This window comes from Dendrobates tinctorius, unplaced genomic scaffold (genome assembly GCF_039654945.1).
Source record: "Dendrobates tinctorius isolate UK_male_01 unplaced genomic scaffold, ASM3965494v1 ptg000120l, whole genome shotgun sequence".
In the NCBI taxonomy this organism is placed as follows: domain Eukaryota; kingdom Metazoa; phylum Chordata; class Amphibia; order Anura; family Dendrobatidae; genus Dendrobates; species Dendrobates tinctorius.
The window spans coordinates 36,356,181-36,379,891 of NW_027361788.1; the positions used below are offsets into that span (position 1 = coordinate 36,356,181).

General features: G+C 43.2%; 2 protein-coding genes and 1 long non-coding RNA gene across 6 annotated transcripts in view; 2 read left to right on the forward strand and 1 right to left on the reverse strand.

The window, feature by feature from the left end:
- LOC141046633 (beta-1,4-galactosyltransferase galt-1-like) overlaps positions 1-17,860 on the forward strand; it is a 130,165-nt gene extending 112,305 nt beyond the window's left edge. For 2 of the 4 annotated variants that reach the window (XM_073541166.1, XM_073541165.1), the window contains exon 2: positions 15,361-17,860. In XM_073541166.1, coding sequence (XP_073397267.1) covers positions 15,385-16,803 — 1,419 coding nt within the window. In that variant the 5' untranslated portion in view covers positions 15,361-15,384 and the 3' untranslated portion in view covers positions 16,804-17,860. Of the gene's footprint in view, positions 1-10,474; positions 10,643-10,684; positions 11,162-15,360 lie in introns of those variants that run through there. The other 2 variants (XM_073541164.1, XM_073541167.1) reach the window with 2 other exon arrangements.
- On the reverse strand, positions 1,578-20,008 carry LOC141046634 (uncharacterized). The gene is made up of 3 exons (XR_012219624.1): positions 18,809-20,008; positions 15,028-15,100; positions 1,578-1,822 (listed from the first exon to the last, which is right to left on the reverse strand). It is a non-coding gene; the product is annotated as an uncharacterized lncRNA (long non-coding RNA).
- Positions 3,900-7,592, forward strand: LOC141046632 (uncharacterized). Its single transcript, XM_073541163.1, has 3 exons — positions 3,900-4,927; positions 5,741-5,900; positions 6,011-7,592. The coding sequence occupies exons 1-3, from the start codon at positions 4,882-4,884 to the stop codon at positions 6,975-6,977; spliced, it is 1,173 nt and encodes a 390-aa protein (XP_073397264.1). The 5' UTR covers positions 3,900-4,881; the 3' UTR covers positions 6,978-7,592.
- Positions 20,009-23,711: the final 3,703 nt, after the last annotated feature.

Consider the following 23,711-nt stretch of genomic DNA (forward strand, 5'->3'; position numbering starts at 1 on the left):
CTACGTTCTTGAGTCCGGGTTGCAAAGATGTTCTCGTTGGCCAACTTTTTCTGACTCCAGTGATGAGTCTTATCCCGGCTGACCCATTTACACAAAAAGCATGGGTACATTGTGTATTCTTTTTGCTGCTCAAGGAGCAAAGAAAAAACTCTTTCAGATTACCACATAATATTTAAGTTGCAAACAATAAAGTATAAATTCTTCCTAACAAAAAAAAATTTTGGTTCCAAAATTGTGCTGATGTAAACATGTGGGAAATGTTACATATTAAGTTTTTTGTGTGCCATATCTCTGTGATTTAAAGGCATAAAAAAATCAAAGTTGGAAAATTGCGAAATTTTCGCCAAATTTCTGTTTGTTTTTTTTTCAAAAATAAACGCAAGTTATATCAATGAAATTTTACCACTGACATGAAGTACAATATGTCATGAGAAAACAATGTCAGAATCACCGGGATCCATGGAAGCGTTCAGAGTTATTACATCATAAAGGGACAGTGGTCAGAATTGTAAAAATTGGCCTGGGCATTAACGTGCAAACCACCCTTGGGGGTAAAGGGGTTAATAGAGTTTGTTATATGTATTTATTTACATTTTTTTCTTTTAATATTTATTTTTCTATGGGATTTGTAAAAGAATTTCACCATGAAATACCTGATGGGTTGATTATTTAATTGTTGTAAAAGATCTTATTCATGTTTTATAAGGGAAGTATTTTTAATGTGTTTTTAATATATTTATTTCCATCATACTCCTTTATGTCTAGTAAGCCCTTTAAATTTAGAGACTCATTAACTATAAGCGCTCCACAGTAATAGGATTAAATTGATGGTGCTGCGGTTAAAAAATTGAATGAGTAACGCCAACTACAGAAAGTAATTGTCCCCCTCGTTAGGTGTTCTTGGTCCTTCCTGATACATTTTACACCATAATTACAAATATAGCTTCACTCTCTCTTTTTCCCGCAGAACGGATAAGGGAAATCCCTAAACTCTGTTTTTTTCAATTTTTTCTATTCTATCTCCACTCAGAGAAATAGTAGTTCTACAGAGCATTAACTCCTCTCCTCTTTCCGGACTGTCTCTGGACCCCAGTATAATTATAAAAATGATTACTGGTATATATTTTTTTTTAAGTTTGTTAATATTCCTCTCAGAAATATTTGTATATAACCAATCATTCCTTTGTCCTGAAGAAATCATTCTCTGACATGATTTTCTATCCTCAGGTGGTGTTAATAACGCTGCTGAAGGAGTGAATTTTTTTTAACCTTTGGTATGTGACTTTCACTGGCACTGGTCGCTGTATAATCTGACTCTGTGCAGGAGTTTTTAACAGCCACGTGGTATTTGGAGAAGCTCTGTGTGCTCCTCCTGTGGTGCGATCCTGAAGGTGTATGCAATATTGTAGGTGTGGAGCACATAGTCCTTCCCACTCTGCCACTGAGCTTTGGCAGATGAGTGATTTCCCTTTTTTTCCCCCCCCTTTATTCTAATTCATCATTAAATAGGAATAACAAGCTGAACCTAAGATTTTTTTAAAATTATATTATTTTTTATTAATAAAAAATTTATTTTTAATTGATTAAAATTTAGATCCTTACAATTTAATTTTTAACTAATGGTTTATTTCAACATATGTCTCTTCCACATTGGTTACGCTTGCAGGAACTTGTTAGTATAGCCGAGTGGTCTAATTGTCAGGCGGCAGATCTGGAGGAAGCTGAGGCATGTCTTTAGGAGTTTGTGTCCGAGATTTGCTTTTCTTGCTCAGTATATATGTGTTTTTTAATTTTCCTTATTTTTTTCCTTTTGTTCAACAACCTGTGAAATTAAAATAGACATGTCAATATAAAAATAGCTTCTAACTATTACTATGAATATTTATACTGTCTGCTAACTATGAACTTTGACATGTGTCATCTGACTGGAGCTCATTTTTTAAAAATCTGTGTGTACTTAATGCACCACCTATGTATGCTTCATGTGGTATTTCCAGAAGAAGAGGTTGCAAAAACCTTGAAACACGTAGAATAAACCACTGTCAAACTTTATTAACCTTCTGGAATTTCATCATTTGGGCAGCGCAGACGAAATCCACGTATTCCTTTGCAGAAGTCTTTAAATAAGACTTTTCAGTATATTTTTTTAAATTTATACTTCTCCAGTTGCATCTGCTTCACTGATTCGGAACCAATTTTTTTTCTTTTCCCTTCCGTTTCAAAGTTATTTCCGCCGGGAGCAATGGTGTAAATTCTCCCTTTAATCAACGGGGCATGTATAAAAGAACTTTCCTTTGGGCATTTCTCTTCTTAATGATGGCCAACCAAAACAGAACTGTGCCCACAGAGAAGTTCTGTGGTTTATGCCCAGTTGGGTGAAAGTAAAATCTGAACCATTATTTCTGGGGAGCATAACTTTGGAACGGAGGGGCACAGAAGAAGAAAAACTGTTCCAAAATTAGTGGAGGAGCTTCATCTGGAGGAGGTACTTGGTTTAAAATTAAAAAACAAATCCAATGAAAGGTCCCCTTTAAAGGAATCTCTCACTCTCATGGTGAGAACGACTGACAACCAAAGGCTGAGGCTACATGGAGACATTGGCTGTCGCATGTTGCGCTGCAAAAGATCATTACAGTGCAAAACAAATTAAAGAGATTGTGACAAGCTAGACAAACAAAAAAACAGATGCGGTTGGACTTTTTGTGACTTGCTTGTCTTGGTACTCTCTGACAATCCGACCCATACACTGCAATGTAGCAGTGAAACATGTCATGGCCATGTAGCCCCAACCTAAATGTCTAAAAAAAAAATTTTGTCAAGATTCTAAAGGGTCCTCTAGATTACATTCTGACAAACAGATACATATTCTGACAGCTCTGATGTGTCTGGCTTGTGGGGTAGTCCTGTGTATGGCAGTCTTTTTAATATTCCTTCGGTTCGTAGTTTTCTAATGTTTGTGTCTGGAGACTTGCCTTTATAGTACCGAATTTTCCGGCATATAAGACGACCAGGCGTATAAGACGACCCCCCAAGTTCTCCAGCTAAAATAGAAAATTTTCTTAAAAGTCGGGGGTCTTCTTATATGCCATGTGTCATCTTATATGCCGGGTGTGGGGGGAGTGGTCCCGATGACAAAAGGAGGGTGTACGTGGAGTTATCCCCCTTTTACCTCATTGGTGGCAGCGGTGCTGTCTGTGGGTCTCTGTGCTGGGGATCGGTGGCTACTCCATCTGCACTGTGGCGGCTCTGTGCTGGGGATCGGCGGCTCCTCTTTGTCCAGCGTGGGGGCGCTGTGCTGGGGGGCGGCTGCGGAGGCTCTCTGTCCAGCGTCGGGGCTCCTCCGGCATTTCCCCAAAGCCTGGAGGTCCAGGCGGTGGCCTCCCTGAAAATGGCCGCCAGAGCCTGTGTATGCTCATATTCAGATCTCGTCTCCCGAGATCTCGGGATGAGATCTGAATCTGAGCATGCGTGGGCTCCGGCGGCCATTTTCCCGGAGGCCACTACATCGCAGCAATGGAGCTGCCTGGGCCTCCGGGCTTTGGGGAAATGCCGGAGGAGCCCCGACGCTGGACAGAGAGCCTCCGCAGCCGCCCCCCAGCACAGCGCCCCCACGCTGAACAAAGAGGAGCCGCCGCCGACCCCCAGCACAGAGCTGCCACACTGCTGAAGGAAGAGCCGCTGCACCGCTGCCACCAATGAGGTAAAAGGGGGATGATAACACCACTTACACCCTCCCTTGTTCATCGGGACCACTCCCCCCATATGCACTCGTCGTATAAGACGACACCCGACTTTTAAGCAGATTTTCAGGGGTTAAAAAGTCGTCTTAGGCTGGTTTCACATTTGCGTTTTTTTGCGCTTGAAAAAAACGCATACGTGCGCATGCGTTTTTTCCCCTATATTTAACATGGGTGCGCATACCTGCGCGTTGGCATGCGCACGTATGCGATTTTCATGCGCTGCGTTTTTTTGGGGTGTGCGTTTGTATTTTACAGACGCTACATGTTGCATTTTTTGGTCCTGCAAAAAAGCGCATGCGCACGTATGCGCACGTTTTGCGCTAAAAATGGCCATTATAGCCTATGGATGCGCATACGTGCGCACTGGCATGCGCATGTATGCGTTTTTTTAGCGCTGCGTTTTTTTGGTGGTGTCCACTTGTTGTACTAGTTATAAACTTCTAAAGTAAAAAAAAAAAAAGTCTATATAAAGGAGGTGCCTGCCAAAACTCTGCCACTACTACACTGACAGATTGGAGAGCAGACAGTCACCAAGGAACCCATCTTCTATCAGCGTCAAGAATGTGAGTATATTACATTATATGCCTGTCCTTTTAAATTATGTATGTACTAATGATTTTTATTATTTTTACATGCAGTATGTCTTCAGAATCCGAATATTCCCCATCGCGGCAGGAATTGGCGCAAGCAGACCGTGAGGTGATTATTTTCGTGCATCTGGTAAGTATATCTGCTGCTACTCCAAATCTCTTACGTTTTTTTCAACTTTTTTAAGACATCATCATCATCATCTTCTGCGGACGGGACTAGTGAGGGCGAAGAGCAGGAGCAGCGAAGCCAAGTCCCGGTGGTGATACGGAATGTATGTATCAAATGATTTGTAATGTTCTTTATTTTTTATCTTCTATTTTTACTCTTTTTTATGTTTCTTTTTTTTGTAACTTTTTATTCAATTTAAATTTGATTATTCTAATGAATGTGTTTTGTCTAGGTTCCACAACGGGATGAAGACGTCTACCTGGATAATGAGCAGCTCATCAGCCTGGTCCAGGAGCGTGCGCCGTTGTGGGACAGCCGTGACCTCCTGTACAAGGACAATGTGGTGACCCGGCGGCTATGGAATGAGGTGGCCGCAGCGTTGATGGATGGCTGGGACAGCGCCACAGCATCCTCCAAAAAGGCGTTTAGTGAGTATTTCCCTGCTCTGTATTGTGCCGCAGTGACTGTTGTCCTTGACGGCACTGTTGGGTTTCGTGCTAGGTATATTCTAGCAGGAAACCCAACAGTGTCATCGGGCTCTACAGTGACTGCTTTGAGTATTGTATTGCTATATTGTGCCACAGTGACTGTTGTCCTTGACGGCACTGTTGGGTTTCGTGCAAGGTATATTCTAGCAGGAAACCCAACAGTGTCATCGGGCTCTACAGTGACTGCTTTGAGTATTGTATTGCTATATTGTGCCGCAGTGACTGTTGTCCTTGACGGCACTGTTGGGTTTCGTGCTAGGTATATTCTAGCAGGAAACCCAACAGTGTCATCGGGCTCTACAGTGACTGCTTTGAGTATTGTATTGCTATATTGTGCCGCAGTGACTGTTGTCCTTGACGGCACTGTTGGGTTTCGTGCTAGGTATATTCTAGCAGGAAACCCAACAGTGTCATCGGGCTCTACAGTGACTGCTTTGAGTATTGTATTGCTATATTGTGCCGCAGTGACTGTTGTCCTTGACGGCACTGTTGGGTTTCGTGCTAGGTATATTCCAGCAGGAAACCCAACAGTGTCATCGGGCTCTACAGTGACTGCTTTGAGTATTGTATTGCTATATTGTGCTGCAGTGACTGTTGTCCTTGACGGCACTGTTGGGTTTCGTGCTAGGTATATTCTAGCAGGAAACCCAACAGTGTCATCGGGCTCTACAGTGACTGCTTTGAGTATTGTATTGCTATATTGTGCCGCAGTGACTGTTGTCCTTGACGGCACTGTTTTTTTTTTCCCAACAGTGGACAAAGTCCGAACACGTTGGCGTTCGATCAAGGACCGCTTCAACAGTGATGTTCGTGCTGAGGGCCAGGTTCGCAGTGGATCTGCGTCAAGGACCAGAACTAGATACCGTCACTATCACGCGTTGCAGTTCCTAAGACCGGTCCTTGCCACGAGATCGTAAGTATTATAAATTTTGGGTTTTTATTTTTATTAATCTGTGTTTTTCTAATCCACAGCTGATGCTTCTTGTAAAGGCATGGTAGTAATGATTTTCCTTTCTTCCACAGCACCTGGAGCAGCACCCTGCAACCTGGCCCTGGAGCGGTCCTTCCTCGGACGTCCTCTGACCCGTCCCAGCCATCCGACAGCTATGAAGCACCTTGCAGGTCAGACACACACACAGCTGGTGACCAGGAAGCTGGGCCATCAGGTGTTCCCCTGTCCCAGGTCTCTGCCACTGGTTATGCGGGCACTACCCGCCAGAGGCAGAGGGCCTTGGACAGGAATGTCTTGCCCGAGTTTATGCATTTGAGCGAGGCCTTTAATTCCAGCCTCAAGTCGCTGTCCGACAGAGTTGAAAGCGGTTTTGCACTCATGGAACGTGGTTTTAACCACTTTGAACACCGCTTCAATTCTGTAGAACAGCGCCTTGACCGTCTGGAGGCCGACCTCAACAGACCAGCACACCATTTTTTTAGTAAGATTGAAAAGGGCATGGCGGAACACCTTAGTCCTGAGCAACAGCTGAATGTGCTGCAGGCCTGCAACAATGCTTTCTTGCAGGCTATGCAGCATAATCGGTACGGTCAGCAGTCAGTGGTGTCATTTCCACCTGTGCCACCATTGACTCGCTTCACCTCACTACCGACTTGTGCTGCATACCACTGCACGGACACCTCTATTCAAAGCCAGGACACCCACCGTTACACCACCACAAGTCTGAGTGCAGCTGGTCACTTCACTGACACCACCATGGCAAGCGCTGCTCCTGTCTGGAGCACCACCGCCACTCCCATGCATGCGTGGAGCTCAGCCACCACTAGGCAAATATGGAACAGCCCTGCCGCTACAACAACATGTAGTAGCCCTGCCACCACCACTCCGCAAACCTGGACCATCACTGCCGCCACCAGTCCTCCTGCAAGGACGAGCACTGCCAACCAAGAGCAGCAGCAGCAGCCACCTCAGCAGCAGCAGAAGCCACCTCAGCAGCAGCCACCTCAGCAGCAGCCACCTCAGCAGCAGCCACCTTAGCAGCAGCCACCTCAGCAGCAGCAGCAGCCACCTCAGCAGCAGCAGCCACCTCAGCAGCAGCAGCCACCTCAGCAGCAGCAGCAGCCACCTCAGCAGCAGCCACCTCAGCAGCAGCAGCCACCTCAGCAGCAGCCACCCCAGCAGACGGGGGACCTACACTCAATATTTGCCCCAAGTTCAAGGCGAAATCAATCAAGGCGGGCATTGGGCCAAAGTCGGTCCAGGCACACAAGCCTACGGCGACATGCCATTACAACAAATGTACCTGAACAGATTTCCTCTCCTCCAAGTGTTCCTAGTTTAATTCCCTTAACTGGACTACCTTCCCCCACAAGTTTTGTTGCCCCTTCCCCTCAAACACCGTCTTCAACTGCAAGTGTTGCATATTCCCTGCACACCCCCAAATTGAAACCATCTGCCCCCAAACGCCGGAAAAAATAATTTTTTGGTTTATTTTTGTGATTAAAAATAAATTTACATTTGTGGTTCACCATTACAAAGTTTCATTAATGTTGTTTGCGCCGCTCACACACACTGATGGGTAAATACATGTTAAAAACCAACCCAAGGCCTAGTATACTCATATTTGAAATACCACGGCCTAGTATAGTCATTCCAAGGCCTAGTGTAATAACTCTAGTTTTACCAACATGAATCTGGTTTCATGAAAAACAAACTGTTGAAACTTGTCAAGTTTCACCAGTTTGTTTTTCGTGAAACAAGATCCTAGTTGGTAAAAATCGAGTTATTACAGTAGGCCTTGGTATGACTATACTAGGCCGTGGTATTTCACATATGACTATACTAGTAGGCCCAAGGCCTACTATACTCATATTTTAAATACCACGGCCTAGTATAGTCATTCCAAGGCCTAGTGTAATAACTCTAGAAACTTGTCTATTTATACACTACCACAATTTTAAATAAAAGTTGGAATTGAGCTGATTACATTCATCCACTCAATGCTGACTTGTATTCCCCATTGACTTTCATTGGGTGGGGTTGGGTTTTGAGGGTTGGGTTTTGAAAAAATCACATACTTTTTTTTCAACTAGTTTGACAATTTTCTCTTGAAAAAAATTGGTTTCCTGATTCATGGCCTGCAGCTTTGCTCGTTCCAATATATTTCACGCAGACTAGCAATGCTGCATTTTAACTCATATGTGTATTTACCTGCCCAGGTGTGTGAACATCAAAAAATTCAGTTATACATGGGAAGTTTTTTATTTAATTGGATTTTAAAAAATATAGTGCACTCAGTAATGGTATCAAATAAGGTTTTTTATTACCATAAACAAACAAAAACATTACACCATTTCATCTTGCCAGTGCACCCGTCCTACATCAGAAATAAAGTAGGCCGCAAATTGGTCCCTCATTTGGCCAACTTCAACGGATGACCTGAGAGTGTGCTGAGTGAATTCAGGCAATGGGTTAGGAGCATCATCGTCCAGTTCAAAGGTCGGGTGCTCTTTAGCCATCACAAAGTTATGTAGAACCACACAGGCCTTCACCACCTCATCGACTGTTTCAAGTTTAAGATTAATGGCCGTGCCCAGAATTCGCCATCTGGAGACAAGAATCCCAAAAGCACACTCGACAGTTCTTCTGGCCCTGGTCAGCCTATAATTAAATATTTTTTTGGTGTGGTCCAAGTCCCGGCTGGAGTAGGGTTTCAGTAAGTTTCCGCACATTTGAAAAGCCTCATCGCCAACCATTACAAAGGGCAGTGGCGGAGCTTCGGTGTGAGGAAGAGGCCGTGGCATAGGGAAATTAAATTGGTTGCCATACAACCTCCGGCCCATGTCTGAGTTTTTAAAAGCCTGTGAGTCATTACCACGGCCAAATGCTCCAATGTCCACTGCTACAAACATACATCCGGCATCCGCAATGGCCATGAGTACTATTGAAAAGTACTTTTTGTAATTATAGTACTCAGATCCCGTTCTTTTGGGTTTGATGATCCGTATGTGTTTACCATCAACAGCTCCCAAACAGTTGGGAAAATTGCATACTGTCCAGAATTTGTCAGCAATTTCCATCCACTTTTCAGCGGTGGGCAGGGGCAGAAATTCTGGACAAAGAACATTCCAGAGAGCCCGGCAGGTGTCAGCAACAATTCCAGACAAGGTAGAGATTCCAATACGGTACTGGAAGTGTAGTGAAGATAGGGTTTCTCCAGTCGCCAGGAATCTGTGAACAGACAAAGAAGTAAAATTAATATTTATGTATATTATTTTAAAAAACTCTAAAATAAAATATTAGTACATTCACGAAAACTAATTACCCAAGGTTTTGAATACTAAATTTAAAAAAAACACATCAGACCGCACCCCTTGGTTTAATATTACATACCGTAATGTCACCAGTAGCCGTTCCTCAGGAGGAATCGCACGACGGAGCTGTGTGTCCTGTCTCCGGATGGATTGTTGGACACGAGCAAGCAAATCCCTGAAACTTTCTTGGGACATCCGGATATAATCTATAAATTTCTCCGGGTTTGCCTGGAGCTCGCTGTAGAGGGTGTGGTATGCTTCACGGCTCTCCCGGAGTTCAACAATCGGATGTATCCACATACGCCGCCGCTGCCGTCTTCGCTCCCTCTCTCTCTTTCTTTGTTCATGGCAAGCAACTGCATACACCTGAGCCATCGCGATGTCCAAATCCAAGTTGAAGTGAAAACTCTTCCAGCGCAGATCCATGGTCACGAGAAGAATCAAGCAAATGTGAAGAATACTGTAGACAGGGTCTATATATTAACATACCACACCCACAATGAAGTCCCATTGGTCTTGTGTGTTGTTGAATGTTTTTTTTTTCTTTTTTGGGGTTTTTTTCCAAAATCTGTAAAAAAACGCAAACGCACAAAAAACGCATACAAACGCACAAAAACGCTGCGTTTTTTTCCTGCATGCGCATAAAAATGCTTGAAAAAAACGCAGCGTTTGTATGCATTTGTATGTGTTTTTTCAATGTTTTTTCTTTGCGGGAAAAACGCGCTGCAAAAAAAAGCAAGTGTGAAACAGGCCTTATACAGCGGAAAATACGGTAAGCTTCATAGTAAAAAGGTTTTATTTGTCGGAGTTTGCTGTGAGCTGGATTTCTGGCCATTACCTTGCCACAGAGCTCAACATCAAAGACTAACTGGAATTCCTAGAACCTTTGAGCAGTTTTTCAGCAATGTGTATTGAAGCTATGTCATGATTACAACATCACATGTAATCAAACATTAACGGTTGCAAAAACACACTTCTTTTGGAATAAAAATAGGTAAAAGAGTTGTCTTAATCATTAACTTATATGCACATTTAAATTCAGCAGCCTAAGGCCTCTTTCACACTTCAGTTTTGTGCATCAGTCAAAATCCGCCAAAAGGACGGATGGCGGATCCGTTTTAGTACTGATGACAACGGATGCCACCCGTCCGTTTTTTTTTGACGGATCCGACAAATGAACAATTTTAAAGGAATCGCAGCCTGGAAAACGAGAGAGTGAGAGAGAGAATTTTTTTTTTGGAATTTCGGGTTAAATGAGTGTCTGGAGGATCCGCCAGAGAAAAAAACGTTGCAAGCTCCGTTTTGAAATCTTTGAGGATGGTGACGGACAGCAACTTTTGGCGGATCCGCAAAAAAAACGGATGCAACGGACGGCAACCTGCCATTAATGTAAGTCAATGGGGAAAAAACGGATCCTCAAAAGAAAATTGCGGATCAGTTTTTTTCAAAACCTGGCGGATTGTGACTGATTGTAAAAAACTGAAGTGTGAAAGAGGCCTTAGAGGAAACTATATTCCTGTACATACTACTGTAGTAAAATTAAAGCAGTCTTCTCTAAAATCGCCATTAAAGAGAAACTGTTGTTTTAATGTCTAGATAATGCATAAATCAATAGTACACCTGAATATAAGCAATTTTGCAATATATGTTTATCAGAGAAATATGCTTCTATCTTCTCCTGATCTGATCTTTTACTCTGCATTTACTGGGTTCCTCTATAATAATAATAATACATTTTATTTCTATAGCGCCGACATATTCCGCAACACTTTACATTTCAGAGGGGACATGTACAGATGATAGACATTACAGCATAACAATAATCACATAGATCATAACAGATACCAAGAGGAATGAGAGCCCTGCTCGCAAGCTTACAATCTATAAGGAAAAAGGTAGACACGAAAGGTGGGTGGTAACAATTGCCCTGATTGTATGGACCAGCTATAATGTTAAGTGTGTAACAGTACAGACACAGAAGGCTAATGGATGCATAAAGCATGTGGGAACATGATGTGGGGAATCTGGTTATGGTAAAACTTTTGGCTGTGCCACACAGGGATAGATTAGGTTAATGTGTTGAGGCGGTAGGCCAGTCTGAATAAATGCGTTTTCAGGGCACACTTAAAATTGTGGGGATTGGTGACTAATCGTATTGATCTGGGAAGTGCATTCCAAAGAATTGGCACAGCACGTGTAAAGTCTTGGAGACGGGAGTGGGAGGTTCTGATTATTGAGGATGCTAACCTCAGGTCATCAGCAGAACGGAGAGCGCAGGTAGGGTGGTATACTGAAACAAGGGAGGAGATGTAGGGTGGTGCTGAGCCATGGAGAGCTTTGTGGGTGAGGGTAATAAGTTTATACTGAATTCTTGAGTGGATGGGTAGCCAGTGTAATGACTGGCACAAGGTAGAGGCATTGGTGTATCGATTGGTGAGGAATATGATCCTGGTTGCAGCATTCAAGACAGATTGGAGAGGGGAGAGTTTGATAAGAGGGAGACCGATTAAAAGAGAGTTACAATAGTCGAGACGAGAATGAGTAAGAGAAACAGTGAGAGTTTTTGCGGAGTCAAAAGTAAGGAAAGGTCGAATTCTAGAATTGCTTTTGAGCTGCAGATAACAAGAGCGAGCCAGTGATCAGATGTGGGGAGCAAAGGAAAGCTCGGGGTCAAGTATGACCCCAAGACAGCAGGCATGTTGCTGGGGAGTAATAGTGGAACCACACACGGAAATGGCAATGTCGGGTATAGGTACATTAGTAGCGGGAGGAAACACAAGGAGTTCAGTCTTTGACAGGTTCATTTTCAGATATAGTGAGGACATGATGTTAGACACAGTGTTTAGACAATTGCTGGTGTTTTTTTAGAAAGGCTGGTGTGATGTCAGGAGAAGAAGCGTATAATTGGGTGTCATCAGCATAGAGATGGTACTGGAAACCAAATCTACTGATTGTTTGACCAGTAGGGGCAGTGTACAAAGAGATGAGGAAGGGGCCTAGGACTGATCTTTGAGGAACCCCAACAGTAAGGGGAAGATGAGAGGAGGAGGAACCAGCAAAAGACACAGTAAAGGAGCGGTCAGAGAGATAGGAGGAGAACCAGGAGAGAATGGTGTTCTTGAGGCCAATGGAACGGAGCATAGTGAGGAGGAGCTGATGATCCACAGTGTCGAATGCTGCAGAGAGATCCAAGAGAATTAGCATGGAGTAATGACTATTTGATTTAGCTGTTAGTATATCATTAGAGACTTTAGTGAGGGCAGTTTCAGTAGAGTGTAAAGAGCGGAAACCGGATTGGACAGGGTCGAGAAGAGCGTTATCAAAGAGATAGCAGATAAGACGGGAGTGGACGAGGAGTTCCAGGAGTTTAGAGATGAAGGGAAGATTAGAGACAAGTCTATAGTTAGCGGCACAGTTTTGGTCGAGGGATGGTTTTTTAAGTAGTGGATGTATGATGGCATGCTTAAATGAGGATGGAAAGAAGAGAGAGAGAGGTTAAATATTTTAGTTAGGTGAGGGGTGACAGCAGGGGAAAGAGACTGGAGGAGATGTGACAGAAATGGGTCACTGGTGCAAGTGGTTGGGCAAGACGATGCAAGGAGCCTGCTTCTTCTTCTGTGACTGGTTCAAAATCAGAGAGTGAGCTAGATGCAGTGGGGGAGGGAGGACAGTGCATGGTATGAGGTGATTGGGAGATAATTTCCTGTCGGATCTGGTCAATTTTTTCTTTGAAGTAATTGGTCAGATCGTCAGCTCGAAGCTCCATGGTTGGGGCCTGTACTCTTGGGTTGAGTAGAGAATGAAAAGTGTCTAAGAGATGTTTAGGGTTATTGGACAGTGAGGTGATGAGGGTGTTGAAATAGGTTTGTTTTGAGGGGTGAAGGGCAGTGTTGTATGTTCTAAGCATAAACTTATAATGGATGAAATCTTCGTGTAGATTGGATTTTCCCCGCAAACGTTCAGCGCACCTGGAGCACCGCTGCAGGTAATGTGTTTGCAGGGTATGCCTGGGTTGTCGCCATCTGTGTTGTGGTGTTTTATTTATAGGAGATGCAAATTCATCCAGGGCACTTTGAAGTGTTTCATTGTAATGCTTCAATGCAGAATCAGGACATGAGAAGGAGGAGATAGGGGCCAATGAAGACTGCAAGTTCTTCATAAGTTTCTGGGTGTTAATGGCCTGTATATTTCTATAAGTATGGACAGTGGGGGTGACCTGAGCGGCCTGGCAGTTCTTGATAGAGAATGAAAGAAGGTTGTGGTCAGAGAGTGGGAGAGGGGAGTTTGCAAAATCACCCACTGCACAAAGCTGAGAGAAGACCAAGTTGAGGGAGTTTCCGTCTTCATGCGTTGGAGAATTAGTAAGCTGTGAAAGGCCAAATGAGGTTAGAGATAAAAGGTGAGTAGCAGATGGGGAGAGGGGAAGAGCAATGGGGATGTTGAAATCGCCCATGATGAGGGTAGGGATGTCATAGGAGAGAAAATGTGGAAGCCAAGTGGCAAAATGATCCAGGACCTGATGGGAGTGGCCGGGAGGACGATACACCACCGCCGCTCGCATGGAGAAGGGGGTGTAGAGTCTGACGGCATGGACCTCAAAAGAAGGGAAGACAAGTGAGGGTAGTTGAGGCATAACCTGAAAGGTACATTTTGGTGATAGGAGCAGACCAACGTCTCCACCTGCTCTATTGTCTGATCTTGGGGTGTGAGAGAAGTGTAGTTCACCATATGAAAGAGCAGCAGCGGTAGTGTCTGACTGCTGGATCCAGGTTTCAGTAAGAGTCAGAAGAGTAAGAGAATTAGAAAGGAAAGGAAAAAGTCATGAATGATGGAGAGTTTGTTACACACTGAGCGAGAATTCCAAAGGGCACAATTAAGAGAGACAGATGGCATGCAGGGAATATTAATAAGATTAGAGGGGTCTCTGAGTGTAGCAGTTGGGGGGTTTGACCTTCTATAACATGGGGGACCAGGGTTGAGAGCAATGTCTCCTGCGACTAGGAGAAGGAGGGTAGAAAGAGTGAGCAGATGGTTAAGTGATTTGTGAGAGCGTCTCTGATGTTGAATGGTGGGACTGAATGGATCTGTGCAATTTAGCAATGTGAAAAGAGCATGAGTGCTATACATAGAGGAAAGGAGTGAGGGGCCAATATTGATGGAGTGTAGAGAGTTAATGCCAGGGCGGTGGATGTGTGTGAATGCAGTGACCAGGATATACTGTAAATTACACAAATGCATATGGTATATATTTGTTGCATTCCAAATGTACAGGGAATAGATATATATAAATGTCTTGCCTGTCTCCTGCCTTGTCTAACTGCCATGTTATAACTGCCTCATACTTTGATTAAATGTGCATAAATGCCCCCTACATAAATGCCTTCCCCAAGCTATGTCTGAATATATAGGAGGCTAAGGCTTAGATCTCCTTTTTTTTTGCTCTCTCTCTTCTCGTTAATCAAATTAAATTGAGACAGCAGGACCCAATAAATGTGGTCAGATAAACAAATGTCCAGCACTACATGGATCATAAAGCACTTTGAAAAGTTTCTTGACCTCACAACATAAGGGGACAAGCAGAGTAAATTGAAATAACTATATACCAGATATAAGCTTGCATAGTTGAAAACACATATATAACATTCAGGATTAACTGTTTGCTGACATTGAATGGAGTGGAGAAACACAGGAGTTGATTCAGAGCAGAGATTGAAAGCTGGTTACCAGATATAAGCTTGCATAGTTGAAAACACATATATAGCATTCAGGATTACCTGCTTGCTGACATTGAATGGAGTGGAGACACACAGGAGTTGATTCAGAGCAGAGATTGAAAGAGCTGGTTACCTGTATGAAGAGAATAGAGATGCGTGTCACATTCATCCATGTTATAACAGCCTCCTACTTTGATTAAATGTACTTCGATTGAATGTGCATAAATGCCTCTACAAGCTGAACCTAGAAGAAAAACATCTGTTCCAGTGATCGGTACAGGATCTTTTAGCTTTTATTTTTATGATTATAGTCAAATGCCATAAATAATTTTTGGCTTTAATAATAGATTTTACTGTATGAATTTAAATATTTATCCCTATTTTTTTCTTTAGGCTATATCTCTTCAATGGAAGAACATGAGAAAAAAAGATAACGATTTGTATCTTGGTTACCTATCGGGAATGAATCCATGTACATCCTTCAGGAAACTCTGCAAAGTCTTTTCTGTCATTTTTGCCACCTTTTCCTTGGTCTACTTGGCATACATTATCGTCTTTGTAAAAGTTGCACTACCTGAGGACTCTCTTACCTCCTACTTTCTCAGACCAGTTAAGCTTATATTAGATCCAGTATGTAAACTCAACGTAACGAACAATACCATCATCAAAGTCAAGAACAGTAAGACCTTCTTGGTATCTGCCTATCTGGACTTTCGTGGTAACAGAATTGTCCGGATTTTGGGCATAACCTATCGATATGAACCTGATTCTTTGCTGTGTGATTTCTGTTTTCTTAACCCTAGTAACTCTAATATTAATTTTGCTGAGTATCAGGTCCACACAGACCACTTTAATTTTCCATATGGTACAACTGATCTCCTGTGCAATGTCCAAGACGACGAAGACCCGGAATATGTATCTCTATACCAAATGGATGACCCTGCTCCTGTGTTCCTAAAAATCCAAAATACTGTTGAACAGGTCAATAATTTAGAGCATAAATTTCAGTACAACATTCTTATTTGCATTTCGGCAATGTTCGACGCCTACAGTAATGTCCTTCAGTTTATTCAATCTATGGAGATGTACCGCATGCTGGGTGCTGAAAAAGTGATCATCTACCACACTGAATCTAGCCCAGATATGAAAAAAATCCTGTCCTATTACGTCGATTTAAAATTTGTGGAGCTTATTTCTTGGCCCATTACTTCTTTCATAAATGTTTCCAAGGGTTGGCACTACCCCGATCATCCTGGAGATCTCCATTACTTTGGTCAGACCGCTGCCTTGAATGACTGCATTTATCGCAACATGTACAAGAGTAAATATATAGCACTGAATGACATTGATGAGTTGATCATTCCAGTCGTCCACAAAGACTGGCCACAAATGTTGGACTATCTTCTCCATGATGACCCAAGCTTGAATGTTTTTATTTTCGAAAATCATTTATTTCCAACCACTCCCCAAGATAAGACTAATGGCCTAACTCCCAAAGAGTGGATTTCTGTCCCGGGACTTAACATTCTCCATCATGTCTACCGGGAACCCAACCTGCCCGATGAAATCAATCCTACAAAGATGATCATAAATCCCAGGAGCATTGTCAAAGTTTCTGTCCATGTTCCGCTTGAGTTCATGGGCAATCAGTACCAAGTTCCAAGTGATGTTGCCAAACTTTGTCATTACCGAGAACCCAAGCAAAGAGACCTGGACCAGAGTTTCTTGATTGAAGACCACATCTTGTCCGAATATGAAATTATTTTGATAGAAAGAGTAAACCGGGTATTAACAGACGTTAACTATATAAAAGTGAAAAATGTCAGTCACGGGTAAACATTCTGATGAGGAGAAGAAACTTTTCGATATGATGCAATATTTTCTAACATGTCATTTATCAGGACAATGGCTGGAAAACCTCAGTTTCCCCATTTTTCATTTCAGTTCTCAAATTAGTAGGGGATGCAGTGAGCTCAGGAAAATCTACACATGAAATTTGTACTTCATCCTAAAAAAGATTTGGAAGATAGAAATAGACCCCTGCTGATTGCTAGATAGAGGTGGCAACGGTGTTATGAAAGCGTAGTGTCACTTTGTCTCCTACGTTTGAGAGAGGACACATGGTTGGAATAAGATAAGAGGGCGTAAAGTTGTCCATACACCAAATGATCCACTCACTACCCAAACGCATGATCGGTTCGGCAGGGCATGCATGTGTTCTCAATGAAGAGGGGTGTTTGCTGTTGTCGGACATTGCCCAGAAGCTAAAATGTGTTGAAATTCTACATGCTCAATTCCTCTTGTGGGGAGAGTCATGGGGCTGCCATGCACATGAGATAATCGGCTGGTCGAGTTGAAATCTGTGCTTTCAGCTGACTTTGCTTCAATGTGTATGGAGGGCTTAAGGCTTTACTCCTTTTTTTTGCACTATGATGATGGCCTGGGACTGTATTCTGTGCTGTCTGCAGAGCAAAGATGAACTGTGGCTATTGATTATTTAAGAACCTGTTTCACAAGGGAAAAAAAAATCTCTTAATGAGTTGGCTAAGTGCTACCTAAGCGAACACAGATGATATCTGTGATTATAAATTCCCCATTCTCTTCCAGTGACGGTCTACGAACTACAATTGATTGTATTGATCTCGGGCTGGGTTGTTTCATCTTCACAGAAAACAAAATTATAATATATATATATGATTTTTTTTCTCAATACCAAAGATTCTGACAGTTTGACAGGAGTGACTGAGTTAATGCAAGAGGATCTTTTCTTTCCTGTCTAGCATCAGATAAAACAAGGAGCCTGCAATCTTCTGGAGGATTTTCATGTGTATTTACATGTGCGGTTGGAGGAAGCTTTTGGCATTTTTTAATAAAATATCTTTATTCCTGCTGAGTTATTAAAGGTCGAAAGTTATTAACGACTGTGTAAGAAGAGTGCTTGTTTGTCTGTGTCCAAATGACAACCCTTCCGGCATCTGTGCTCAGGCAGTTCATTGTCAACATAGGGATGTTGAGCTCTCACAACAGCCAATGAATCAGAGCTCAGTTTCCAAAAGTATTTTTTTTCTGAATGCCGCTACATGGAATAGCGTATTCAAACATGCTACACTACACTGCAAAAAAAAAAGAGAATGCTCGGCCTCTTGCAGAGTCAAAGCAACATACACAGGTCCTCCACCTTGCATCCACAGACCCGAATACCAGAGTTGTTTGCACTCTACTTCCCTAGAATGCATGAACAATTCCGCTGTCCTTTTAAACCAGCTGCACCTGGATTGGAGGGTGGGAATGACTAGTCCCTCCATCTCATCTTAACAAACCTGGATCCTTATGCTGGTCCTATTAACTCTCTCAGCACCTCCTATCCAGGATTCTGCCAGCTGCTAGTCTACATAACCTTCCCCTCTGCCCAAAGCCGGGGGCTGGGCATCTTCACTTCACCCAACCAGTCGTGAAGTCATGAACCCCATTCCGTCCAAGGCTTGACTAAGCTGATATGAAATACTTGGTGTGGCTTCCTTTTAGTTGGTTGGAAAACTTTATAGTGGCCATCATCAAAACTTTATAGGCTCCTTGCCACTTGGCGAGGAATTTGTTTTCCACAGTGGGCATGAACACCCACACCCAATTCTTAAATTTTAAATTGTTTCACCCGAGTTAATTGGCTATACACCCTGGATCGTGCCTTGAGGAGGTGCTTTTTTTTGCCTGGCCCGTCACCTTGGTCCCTTGATATAACTGATCATTATGCCTAGTCAAATGCGAAACCCAAACACTGGTTCCCGACTCCTGAGGGAACAACATTTAGCACATTTACTTTTCCCCTGAGTATTTTCCTTACCAAAGTCCCTGAGTTGGGCAGCTCCAAAGTTTCCACTGAACACCTCCAGCTCAGGTGTATTGGTTTCAGGGGATGCTTCCTCCTCTTTGTCATCAACCAGTATCAACAATGGAAACTTGTCGGTCGTAGCATATGACGAGGTTTCTTCAGTTGTGACCTAGTTATCAGCCAAGCTACCAGGTAGTACCGCTTTCTCCCATAAGTCACAAAATAGAAAAATAATGACTGACAATTATAGAATGCGACAAGTTTTTAACCACTGTCACTCTGTGGGTCACAGTACCATAGTCAGTGTCAATGTCAACTTGGGCCACAGGAAAGTTCTTGGCACCTCCATGGATACACCGAATGCCCACCACCTTCAGAGGCACTAGTCCAGAAGTCCTTTCACTGAGACACCATTCACAGCCACCCGGCATACGTGAGATACCTCGCCAGGATGAGGAATAGCGCTGCAGACAGGGTAGGTGAAGTAAAAGCGGCGCTGACCCATGCTGCAGTCTTTAAGCTCTGAGGTCAAAGAACAAGTGACTGATCTATGACCATGGGCACAACCCCTCCAACAGACAATGTTACGAGATGTACCCCTTGAACCTGTCTCTGACCCCTCCTGGGCCCTTGAGCGCTACTTGGAGGTGATCTTGGGGCCCTTCTTTTGGTTATCTCTGAGAAGTGAACTCGGGATCATCCAACAGACAATGTTACGAGATGTACACTTTGAACCTGTCTCTGACCCCTCCTGGGCCGTTGACCGCTCCTTGGAGGTGATCTTGGGGCCCTTCTTTTGGTTATCTCTGAGAAGTGAACTCGGGATCTGTTGTATGATCAGGGAGTTCTCCGCAGCCAAGTAACTTTCCACCAAGCTCACAAGGTCATCTGCACTCTGGGTATTTCCCTGGGTAACTCAGTTTTGTTCAGATTTAGGCAGTAAATGTATGAACCTGTCCACCACCACTTTTTCCACCATTTGTGCTGGAGAGCAAGTCTTCGCCTGCAGCCATTTTTGCATCAGATGTAACAGGTCGAACATCTGGGACCAGGGAGACTTGTCATTTTGGTATTGCCAGAGGTGCACCTGTTGCATCCAGACGGCTAGGGTTACACCCAATCGTGCCATAATCTCTGCCTTCAGATTGTAGTACTCCTTGCCATCATGCAGGGCAAGGTCATAATACACCTTCTGTGGTTCACCAGTAAGATACAGCACCAGGACCTCCGCCCATTGCCCCAGGGGCAGTTTTCCCTTGCCTATAACCCTCTCAAATACAGTCAGGAAAACCTCGACATAATCCTCCTGCGTAATTTTCTTCAAGGACTCCCGCACTGTTTACCTCACATGGATACCGTCCCTGTGGCTGGCAGAAATTGCTGTCTCCTTGCTCTGGACAGTTTTCACCAAGAGAATCATCTGCTGCTGATGCTGTTGCCTGTGCTGTTTCCACTGCTGCTGGTGCTGCCATTGCTGCTGTTCAAACTGTTGCATCAGTAGTTTGTTGTCTCTTGTTGGACCTACATCAGTTTCTTCACAGTCTCTTCTATTTTGTCTGACCATGCTTGCACAGCTGTAGTGTGTGTGTATATACTGTATATAATAGTGGTGGATTGGCTCACTCGGCTGCATGTGAAAGTAGTCACGGACCTGCACCTTTAAGGATGCACTTGGTTTATTAGAACAGCATAAACCAAGGTTTAAGCACAAAAATAAACACGGCCCTCTGGGCAAAACAGCAAAACAAAACTGTAGCACTTTGTCCAGTCTTGGCACTAGTGGGGGTCAGCCCACTCAGGGTTAGCAATGTCCTTGCACATGCACTATGTGCACAAACACTCTCCTGGGGTCTTCCTCTCGAGGCCCTCAACAGCCCAGACTACCCTTCGACTTTAGCTATTTAAGCCTTGACCATTTGACTCCTCAACCGCATGACTGATCACATGACTGTGACATCACCAAGGTCCTGTCAGCACACGGCGGTGCTGGCTCTGTAGGTGGAGATATGGCGGACATCTTCCCACCCGCTCTATGAATGTCTCCCTAAAAACCAGCCCATAACATAACTTAACCCTCGCAACACTTGCTGTGCTAGAGGAAATAAAACTTGATTTTATATCACTGACACCATTAGGCGTAGTGAAACATCTCCCCTCCAGTCCTTTACCAGTGACCTTGTCACTATATATATATATACATATATACATGCATGCATGTATGTATGTGTGTATATCCCCTTTCTGACATCAGATGTACTATCCCGTCCATGGGACCCGGGCCCCTATGCCCATGGACGGGATAGTACGTCTACCGCGATCAGCGGCGCCCACGTGGTGAGCGCCGCTGATCGCGGCCGGGTGTCACCTGATTATCACAGCTGACACCCGGCACAATGTGTCAGGGGCGGTCACGGACCACCCCCGACACGTTAACCCCTTGCACACCGCGATCAAACATGATCGCGGTGTACCGGGGGTTAAAGGGAAGCATCGGCAGGGAGGGGGCTCCCTCCGTGCTTCCCTGAGCCCCCCCACGGCAGCGCAATGTGCAGCGCTGCTGCCGGGGGCTCCTTTCCTGCAGGCCCCCGAATCCAAGATGGCGACGGGGGCCTTCGGGGGCCTGCAGGAAGCTGGCTTCCTCAGTGCCTGCAAAGTGCAGGCATGAGGAAGCCTTGTGCACTGCCTGTGACAGATCGCTGATCTGTCACAGTGATCTGTGATGTGACAGATCAGCGATCTGTCACAGAACAGTGATGTCCCACCTGGGACTATTTAATAAAGTAAAAAAAAAAAAATAAAAAGTGTTAAAATAATTAAAAAAAAAATCGCCAAATAAATTACAAAAAAAAAAAAATATTCCCCCAAATAAATCCATTTTTTGAAAAAAAAAAAAAAACAATAAAAGTACACATATTAGGTATTGCCGCGTCTGTAACGACCCGCCCTATAAAACTGTCCCATTAGTTAACCCCTTTAGCGAACCCCTTAAAAAATAAAAATAAAAAACGAAGCAAAAAATAATGATTTATTATCATACCGTCAAACAAAAAGTGTAATAACGCGCGATCAAAAAAGACGCATATAAATATCCATGGTACCGCTGAAAACGTCATCTTGTTCCGCAAAAAACGAGCCGCCACACAGCATCATCAGCGAAAAAATAAAAAAGTTATAGCTCGCAGAATAAAGCGATGCAAAAATAATTATTTTTTATATAAAATAGTTTTCATTGCATAAAACCGACAAAACATAAAAAAAGACCTAAATGAGGTATCGCTGCAACCGTACTGACCCGAAGAATAAAACCGCCTTTATCAATTTTACCGCACGCGGAACGGTGTAAACGCACTCCCCCAAAAGAAATTCATGAAACGCTGGTTTTTGTTCATTCTGTGTCCCAAAAATCGGAATAAAAAGCGATCAAAAAATGTCACGTGCCCGAAAATGGTACAAATAAAAATGTCAACTCGTCCCGCAAAAAATAAGACCTCACATGACTCAGTGGGTCAAAATACGGAAAAATTATAGCTCTCAATATGTGGTGATGCAAAAACTATTTTTACAATAAAAAGCGTCTTTTAGCGTGCGACAGCTGCCAAACATAAAAACCACCATAAATAGTAAATAAAACCCCCCGTTATCACCCCCTTAGTTAGGGAAAAATAATAAAATAAAAAAATAAATTACAAAAAAAAAAAAAATATTCCCCCAAATAAATCCATTTTTTGAAAAAAAAAACAAAACAATAAAAGTACACATATTAGGTATCGCCGCGTCCGTAACGACCCGCCCTATAAAACTGTCCCATTAGTTAACCCCTTTAGCGAACCCCTTAAAAAATAAAAATAAAAAACGAAGCAAAAAATAATGATTTATTATCATACCGCCAAACAAAAAGTGTAATAACGCGCGATCAAAAAGACGCATATAAATATCCATGGTACCGCTGAAAACGTCATCTTGTTCCGCAAAAAACGAGCCGCCACACAGCATCATCAGCGAAAAATTAAAAAAGTTATAGCTCGCAGAATAAAGCGATGCAAAAATAATTATTTTTTATATAAAATAGTTTTCATTGCATAAAACCGACAAAACATAAAAAAAGACCTAAATGAGGTATCGCTGCAACCGTACTGACCCGAAGAATAAAACCGCTTTATCAATTTTACCGCACGCGGAACGGTGTAAACGCACTCCCCCAAAAGAAATTCATGAAACGCTGGTTTTTGTTCATTCTGTGTCCCAAAAATCGGAATAAAAAGCGATCAAAAAATGTCACGTGCCCGAAAATGGTACAAATAAAAATGTCAACTCGTCCCGCAAAAAATAAGACCTCACATGACTCAGTGGGTCAAAATACGGAAAAATTATAGCTCTCAATATGTGGTGATGCAAAAACTATTTTTACAATAAAAAGCGTCTTTTAGCGTGCGACAGCTGCCAAACATAAAATCCACCATAAATAGTAAATCAAACCCCCCGTTATCACCCCCTTAGTTAGGGAAAAATAATAAAATAAAAAAAATGTATTTATTTCCATTTTTCCATTAGGGCTAGGGTTAGGGCTAGGGTTAGGGCTAGGGTTAGGGCTAGGGCTAGGGTTAGGGTTAGGGCTAGGGTTAGGGTTAGGGCTGAGATTAGGGTTAGGGCTGAGATTAGGGTTAGGGGTGTGTTGGGGTTCGGGTTGGAGTTAGAATTGGGGGTTTCCACTGTTTGGGCACATCAGGGGCTCTCCAAATGCAACATTGCGTCTGATCTCAATTCCAGCCAATTCTGAGTTGAAAAAGTCAAATGGTGCTCCTTCCCTTCCAAGCTCTGCCATGCACCCAAACAGTGTTTTACCCCCACATGTAGGGTATCAGCCTACTCAGGACAAATTGCAAAACAATTTTTGGGGTCCAATTTCTCCTGTTAC